At 50.2% G+C, this 7,998-nt stretch overlaps 1 protein-coding gene across 1 annotated transcript; it reads right to left on the bottom strand.

Moving 5' to 3' along the window:
* Window positions 1-2,345: 2,345 nt before the first annotated feature.
* LOC147648683 (serine/threonine-protein kinase PAK 1-like) lies at window positions 2,346-7,498 on the bottom strand. The gene is made up of 7 exons (XM_086866611.1): window positions 7,455-7,498; window positions 6,964-7,076; window positions 6,254-6,371; window positions 5,731-5,830; window positions 5,070-5,266; window positions 3,583-3,720; window positions 2,346-2,466 (listed from the first exon to the last, which is right to left on the bottom strand). The coding sequence occupies exons 2-7, from the start codon at window positions 7,023-7,025 to the stop codon at window positions 2,347-2,349; spliced, it is 735 nt and encodes a 244-aa protein (XP_086722737.1). The 5' UTR covers window positions 7,026-7,076; window positions 7,455-7,498; the 3' UTR covers window position 2,346.
* Window positions 7,499-7,998: the final 500 nt, after the last annotated feature.

The raw sequence follows: 7,998 nt of genomic DNA, 5'->3' as shown, positions 1-7,998 counted from the left end.
TTCCCAGTTTTGGTCGCCTTAAGTATGTACATGTGAGTATCGATACATACTCAGGAGCGGTGTATGCCTCTGCTCATGCAGGAGAAAAGTCTGTGCATGCTAAACAACACTTAGTACAAGCCTATTCTGTATTGGGAATCCCTAAAGAAATTAAAACAGATAATGGCCCAGCGTATAAATCCAAGGAGTTCCTGGAATTTGTCCAGCAGTGGGGAGTGGAACATAAAACTGGCATCCCCCACTCCCCCACAGGTCAGGCTGTAATCGAGCGTACACACCAGACGCTCAAACAAGTCCTAGCCAGGCAAGGTAGCGAAGCAGTGTGGATGTCTCCCCAACAGAAACTCTGTAAAGCTCTGTTTACTATTAATTTCCTAAACTGTTCATTTGAAAACATGAATCCTCCTGTAACTCGGCATTTTAACAGTGGTGATCAGTTTAAACTGTCACAGCATCCACCGGTGTTAATCAGGGACCCTGAAACTTGGCAAACCAAGGGTCCCTATGAACTTGTCACCTGGGGGCGTGGCTACGCGTGTATATCCACCCCTTCAGGCCCCCGATGGATCCCTCAGAAATGGGTAAAACCTTTTATTCCAAAGAATCCAGCACCAGCAAGAAGAGAAGAGAAGCAAGTGGCTGTTGCTTCCAAAAGAAGACGCCGCTGAAGAGAGCAAGAAACCTCTCTAGCCTCTGACCTGCATACTTTGGCTGCGAATATGTTTTAAAAAATTTGTTTCCTTTTTTTGAAATAACCTACCTCTTATTCAAATCCATGTTTCTCATTTTTGTATAACAGAAAAGGGTGAGGTGTTGTAGTGCATCTAGAAATCTTGGTACCTCCCAAGGGTAAAACTCACCTCTGGTTTGTGTAATGTTAGTTCCTACCTGAAAACCTTCTTTCCCTCCCCCCCCTTCCCATTGGCTGTGACCTCCCTGCATCCCCTAATCACCCCTGCCCCCTGGTATAAGAGATAAGATCCAGAGCATTTCGCTCTCTCTTGCCCCGGATGGACGACAGACAATAAACCCGGGATTATTCCAGCAAGTTTGAGCCTCGAGTGTCTAGATACTTTGAGTCCGTGTTGTATCCACTCCAGGACCCCCTCCGCCGCCTGTGCCCAGAGACGAGCAGGCTCCACGGGGGGTGGGACAGAGGGGTCCCATCGGGGAGGTGGATAGCAACAGCGCTTGGTCCCAGAGCTGTGTGAGGCAGTGGCTCGTGCAGATGTGCCCTGACTTGCTGTCAGTGCCTCACGCTGGCCTCGGTTCCCCTGGCAGAAATGCCGTGCCTGAAGGACACTGCCCTGTGCTGGAGCCTGCGGAGCAGCCCGGCTCCCTCCCCCTGTGCCCAGAGTGCTGCACACACTGCTGACCATTGCCAGGAGTTCCAGGGCAGGCGGCAGAAGAGCAGCAATGGTCAGGCAGGGCAGCAGCCCTGGGCTGCTCTTTGCCTTTCTCTCGTCCTGTGCAGACTCCAGACAGCCCATGGCACCAGTGTGTGCTGTGCCCAGCACGGCGCCGCTTCCCCTCAGGAGCAGCCAGCTGCCAGCTTGGCTCTGAGAGTGGAGGATTTGCCTGGGGCCAGCAAGAGGCAGCCAGGGCCAGGCTGCTGCCTCTTGCAGCTCCAAGGGCCTCCTTCCAGCCTGCCTCTGCCGAGGCTCAGGCTTCTCCGGGCTCTGCCAGGGCTCTGCTGGGGCTCCAGCCTGGCCAAGGCCGGGCCCGCTCTCACCTCACAGTCGCTGACAGCTCTGCACCACATGAGACCTTGCACAGCACCCTCACTGCTCTTTCTGCTTTCTCTCTTCAGCCAGACTCTCCTCCAGCCAAAGAGATTTCTCTTAGGGATACAAATCCAAGTGGCAGGAACCCAAATACTCTCGAGTCACATCTGCACAGCCTGCATCTGCACAGGATGTTTGTGTTGCACCGCTCCTCCTTTGGTTTTTCCTGCAAATGCCATTGCTGTTTCTGCCTCAAATAGAAATGTCACAGCATTCTGGCAAAACTTGGCCAGTTGGCCATATTCCAAAGGCAGTGTGGTCTGGAGAGGATGAATGAAGAGGAGCCTTCCCCACTTTGTAACCATACCAAAGAAGCCATCAATGTCACTTTCCACCTCTAAGAAAAAACTGACAATTCAGGAGGAAATGTTGAGCTTTCTCACAGGGTCAGAAGGAGAGAAATGTTCCAAAGGAGTTGAGATTTTAGAAATTTTATTTAAAATCCTACTCTACAATCCTACACTACAAACCTACACTACCATCCTGCACTACAATCCTACTCTATAATCCTACTCTACAATCCTACTCTGCAATCCTACTCTATAATCCTACTCTAAGTTGGTCATGGAGAAGACAGTTTATAAATTGATTGTTGCATTCCTGCCTCCTCCTTCCACTTCTTTACTGCAACGATGAGAGGTGCCAGGCTGGACCCAGGCATGGCCGATGTTATAAATTGATGCTGCAGAAAGGAAAAGAAAACAACAAGAAAGCATGATTTTCCAAGCTAAGAGCTTCAAAGGCAGGCGAATACTTTTTAAATGGAATGGGGATTGAGTCAGAGTAGGTCAGGAGCATGGGGCAAGAGTGGCACAGGTTGCCCCAAGAGCTGGTAGGAGGCCCACCCCTGGAAATATCTGAGGTGTGAGTATCCTGATCTCTTGAAAGATGTCCCTGCTCATTGCAGGACACAGACTAGATGACCTTTCCGTGTCCCTGTGTGTTAGTTTGAGATGAATTGACATTTAGGGAAAGAAGTAAGAAACCCTGCACGGAAGTGATTTCTTTGAGAGAAGCTGCTGGGAGCTTCCCCTGTGCCTGAGACAGGCCAATGGCTGGCTAGTTCTGAGAACTGACAACATTTTGCACCATTTAGAAATGAGATGCGCCTGTGTGATGATGCACATTTTGAAAACCACCAGCCCGGGCACTGGCCCTCTTTGCTTCCGGAGCCCGAAGGTAACGGAGCTCTGGTGAGGCCGGCCCTGCTCGCCCACGGCCTGTGCTCCTGGGGGAGGCCGGGCCAGAGCCCAGCGGCTCCCGGGCGGGGGATGGAGGCTGCGGGACCCCGGCCCCAGGCTGGGCCAGGCCACGGCTGCTGACATCTTGCCCACACTAAACCCTCTCCCCGGCGTGCAGCGACGGCTCCAGGCCGAGCCTCCCCTCCCAGTGGCTCCCGGGCAGAGAGAGGGGCCCAGCACAGCCTGAAATCCAACACCACGACTGCCATGACCTGGGTGAGATTGAACCCTTTCACTGCACAGATGAGACCTTTCTTACTCTTGTGGGCCTGATAATAAAATTTGTTATTCCTTTAAAGTTTGAAGCCTGTTTTGCCCTTCTCCTGATCCATAGCTCCCAGCAAGAAATGAGTAAGTGCCCTGGTGATTTTAGCCAGCGCTAAAACCCAGCACTCCCTGCCAGCCCAGCCCAGTCTAGGATTGCTCCCCACTGTCAGCTGAACAGCACCAAGGTTGGAAGGGAGGAGGATGGGGGCTCATCTGATGCCTTGGATTTCAGTGGAGGAGGAGCCCATCCCTGGGACACTGTTTCACCTGCAGCCCTTTTGGCATTTTACCTGCAGCAGCTCCTTGGCAGACCAGCGCTGCGCCTCGCCTTTCTGCAGGCAGCAGCTCAGGAAGTCACGCAGCAAAGGCGAGAATTGCTCGGGCTGCCGCAGCTGTGGGGTCCCTTCTGTGGCTATGTGGAATTTAGCCTGGAGAAAAAGGAAACACAAGGCTCCACCTGCTTCTTTCCCATCTGGAACTGCTCTCCCAGAGCCCATTGTTCCAGCTCCACTCTGCAGTGGCAGTTTTTGCCCTGACAGAGAGGCAGAGATGACTTTCCTGTAGCATTTGGATGACGACTTTCCTGTATCATGAAAAAACCCAAGCCCCAAAGCCACAGCTTTGCCAACATCCAGCAGATCTTGCCTTGGCAGCTGATTTCATTGCCTGCTCTAGTTAGTGTCAACTACATCAGCAAATACGTGTTTCCTTCTCGGAGGATTCCCAGCAGCTTGGCAGCCTTTTTGGAAGAGGGATTTTGCTATTCTAACTAACTGTACTATTCCAAGGATTCTTATAAGAAAAGAATCTCTGCAGTGCTTGTTGGCCCCTTAAGCACAGCTGCCATAAAACAAAACTCATCCAGCTTTTTGTCCTGTTCTTGAAAATGATGGTAATTGGAAGGAAAGAAAGGAAATGCAGCAGGTGTTCCTCAGGGAAGGAAACAAACCTTTGGAATCTCATTTTCAACACAGACACATTAAGATGCCTCCACAAATGTATTGGGTTGAAAATGCCTGTTTGGGCACACAGGAGCCACCTGCAGCTCTGTCTCTCAGCACTCTGAAAGTTTCAGGTTCCCTTATGTGGCAAAAGGAAAATATTCACGGTGAAATCAGAAGTGTCATCCCTGTGGTAAGCCTGTGCTCGTTGGATTCTCAAGTCAATGCATTAACGCTGTGCCCATCCCAGAAAGTGCCAGGAAACAAACAGGAGGTTTTGGCAGGCTCTCCCCGTCACCAGGCTCCAGCTTGGTGATATGGAGAAAGTGGCTTGGATTATGAAAGAAGGTGGTCACTGAGTGTCTCAGCAGCACTGCACAAGAAGCAGAAGAGACTCTGGCTTTACAGCCTCATCTCCAGGTTTCAGGCAAGTTTCCCTGTGAGAAGAATGGGGCTGCACTTCTTCTCTCAAAAGCACTGTTTTAGAAACTTGGTTTGGTTTGAGTTTCTTTGCTTCATTTCTGGAAAGATAACACCAGCTCTGAGATGCTTGTTTCCTATTCTTGGGGCCATCTACACAGCCAAAAGAGCTGGAACGACTTGTAAGGCAAAGCAAAATGCTGCCTGAGAATGGAGATGGTTTGGGCGAGGTAAGGCTTGAGTTTCCCCAGTGCTGCAACCAAAGCTCCAGCAGATGCTGATGTGCTGCAGGGCCATTTGTAGAAGGGGCCTTGGTGGAAGTACTTCCAGCAGATGGCCATGGGATTTTGTGCAGTGAGCAGAGAACACGGGACAGGTGAGAAAGACAGCGGGATCAGAGAGTATTTGCTCCTTACCGATCGAGCAGTGAGACTGTCATAAGGAGTTTTTTGTTCGGCCATTTCAATTGCCACAATTCCAAAAGACCACACGTCCACTTTGGGGCCATATGGTTGACGCTTCACCACTTCAGGTGCCATCCACCAAGGAGTCCCGGTCACCGAGCACCGCTGATTTTGCTCAGGGGTGAGCTGAGCAGAAAGGCCAAAATCAGCTGAGGAGAAAGCAAAATACTCTTTTAATTTTAATACTCTCAATTAGGAAACCAAGCCAGAGAATTCCCCAGTGGAAGTTTGAGAATGTGCAGTTGAATTTCCTGGACAACACTCCCTGCTCTCTTTCCTTGGGGCTTTAGCCAAGGAAATATGAATTGGCTACTTCAAACATCCCCCCATTTCTTACACTTCCTCCAGCAGTGCCTTTTGTTCCCCTGAAGGTTTAGATTGCAGCTCCCTCCCTCTGGAAGGAACACACACAGACACACACAGAGCAATAGCACTCTTGGCTGCTTGTGGTTCCTTGTCATAGCTGTGTGCACACTGCAACTGTGCCTTCAGCCCACAGCAGGGGGGACCCCTGCACTGCCAGCAGCAGCATTTTTGGGGAGCTGGCAGTCACTGAAAGCAGCCCCACACCCCCCATTCCTGGAAGGCTGAAGCTGAGCAAGAATACACTGACCCAGCTTGACAGAGCCGTCGGTTCTGAGAAGGATGTTGTTGCTCTTGACATCTCGATGGATCACGTGGTTGGAGTGAAGAAAATCCAGTCCTTGCAGGCACTGAGAGAGAAAAGAGAACCAGGGGGGCAAAAAGTAGTGCTGTGAGTTCATCGCACAAGCAAGGAAACAGCTGTGGAAGGTTCCATTTGCAGGGGAATGGGGAGGAATGGCAGAACACAGCGCCATTGAGAGCAAGAGCCTGCTGCTCTCACAGTAGCAGAGCAGCACCTTTCTCAGTGGAGAACTGCAAATGCCAATGCAAGAGACAGAGATAGAATACAAGAGCAGGGGATAAGAGTACAGGAAGTGAGTCCAGTGAGTGTAGGGGCACTGGCAGACAGTTCCCTTGAGATGCTCTTGCTTGCCCATAGCCGAGCAGCAGCACAGAAACCAAGCTTGGCCCATGAAATCCCTCCCGTTCTGAGCCCCTGTTTCCCAGACAATGCAGCTCAAGGCCTTGGAAGCACAGATGGGATCCCTGACCTCCTGACTGACAGCTGCAATCTCTCCTTCAGACATTTGAATCTCGTCGATGAGATCTCTCAGAGTGCCTCCGTCCATGTACTCCATCACCAGCCAGAGTTCCTCATGCACAAGGTAGCTGAAAAAAGGAAACAAGGCCATGCAGGTGATCATGCACGGCTAGGTTGGTTTTTTGCTTGAGTCTTGTTTCTGGGTCCCTGTGAGACAAGGGCAGAAGAAAAGGCACAGACATTGCCTCTAGGCTGTGCAGTGTTTGCAGTCTGTGCTGTCTCAAGGAGAAAGGCAGTTTAGGAAGAGCCCAGATAAAAAACCTGTCACGCATGGCATTTCTGGAAATAAGCACCTAGTCTTCCTGGCATGCACAGCAATGGAAAAGAGGGGCAACAATGCAAGGGCAATCCTCTCTTGGATGGTTCATCAGCATTTAAGAAACTTGAAAAACTCAAGCCCAAAGAACTGTGGAGGCAATGAACTTAGAAGGTATTGAATTCTTAAGATAGGGCTGATGCAGGGTTTTGAACAATTTTCAGTCTGCATTTGCCAGGGTGGATTCATGCAGACAAAATGCAGTCTCTTCCCATCCATTGGAGATAAGTAGAGAAATAATCATTAACAGCTCTATTTCCTGCCACTGACCAAAGTGGGTTTTTAAGCTCTCATGCTTGTAGTATGTAAAGAAACATTCAAGGGATAGGACCGTGACCACTCACCTGGCTAAGTAATTCACGATCCTGGGACTCCTATTACTCTCCATGATCCTGATTTCATTCATGGTTAGTATCTTCCTACTCACTCCTTGCACATTTATTTTCTTTATGGCCACCTCAAATGACATTGAAAAGGAGTAATTTGAGAAAATTGGTAGCATGAGACCACAACACACATGGAGCAAGTGATTTTGGAATGGCACAGCCAAGCTGTGCCCAAGTGCCTTGTGATTAGACCTCATCACTGGAGTAATTAGGGAGTGACATTCCAACAGCCCATTTCTCTGCTCCCTTGGGGGTCAGTTACAGGACATGTGGCCACTGGCGATTTGCCTTGTCCACAAAGCCTGTTCCAAGTGCAATTTGCAGGCTGGCTCCAGTCTGTGCTTCTTGTGCCTTTTCAGCACAGCTCTACTCAAAGCTCCAGCCACAGCTGTCAGCAGTGGGGAAAGGCCTGGAGAGCAGCAGAGGCTGCAGGGGCTGTTGACATTTACCTCTCCTCCTGTTGCAATGTCAAGTGCTCTGGAAACCTCTCCAAAACCCCTAGAAACAAAACAGCAGCAAAGAAAGGAGAAGCCATTTAGATCTTGCAGTGGAAGCCAGTCCAGACAGGAGAGCTCTGCTGTAAATGCCTAAAAGCTGCAGGTTGCAGGAGGGGTCTGCCAGAAGGCAGATGATGCATTTTCCCCTCAAGTGCCTGGGCACTGGGCCTGTTCCTGAAGCCTTGGGATTTACTGCCTCAGCTCCAAAAGGCAGCTTATTCCTTCATCTCGGCTATCAGCTTCTAAACTGTGCAATTCTAATCCTGAGCATGGAGTATTTCCTTTAGCAAACTCTTGGAGAGAAATGTTCCTGAGAACTGTTATCTGACAGCTCTCATCGGGGGTAGGTTGTGCTTTCAGGCAAGCAAGATTCTTCTCCTTTCATTAGTGTGGCCAGATGATTTGGAGACATCCAAAAAGGTGAAGGAAATGAATCCTGAGCTGTCCCACACTTGAGAGACAAGCACATTTACCAGGTTCTGTTCCTTGCTGCAGG

The sequence above is a fragment of the Cyanistes caeruleus genome, chromosome 31 (genome assembly GCF_971803275.1).
Source record: "Cyanistes caeruleus chromosome 31, bCyaCae1.hap1.1, whole genome shotgun sequence".
NCBI classification, from domain to species: domain Eukaryota; kingdom Metazoa; phylum Chordata; class Aves; order Passeriformes; family Paridae; genus Cyanistes; species Cyanistes caeruleus.
Note: the sequence above shows the minus strand (reverse complement) of the source record. Positions and strands in the feature narration are given on the sequence as shown.

Coding starts and splice junctions, on each gene's coding strand:
- LOC147648683 (XM_086866611.1), bottom strand. CDS start 7,025: ATGAATGAAATCAGGATCATGGAGAGTAATAGGAGTCCCAGGATCGTG. Junction 3,721..5,069: donor ACAGTCTCACTGCTCGATCG/GTAAGGAGCAAA, acceptor CTTTTTCTCCAG/GCTAAATTCCACATAGCCAC. Junction 2,467..3,582: donor CTGCCAAGGAGCTGCTGCAG/GTAAAATGCCAA, acceptor TCCTTTCTGCAG/CATCAATTTATAACATCGGC.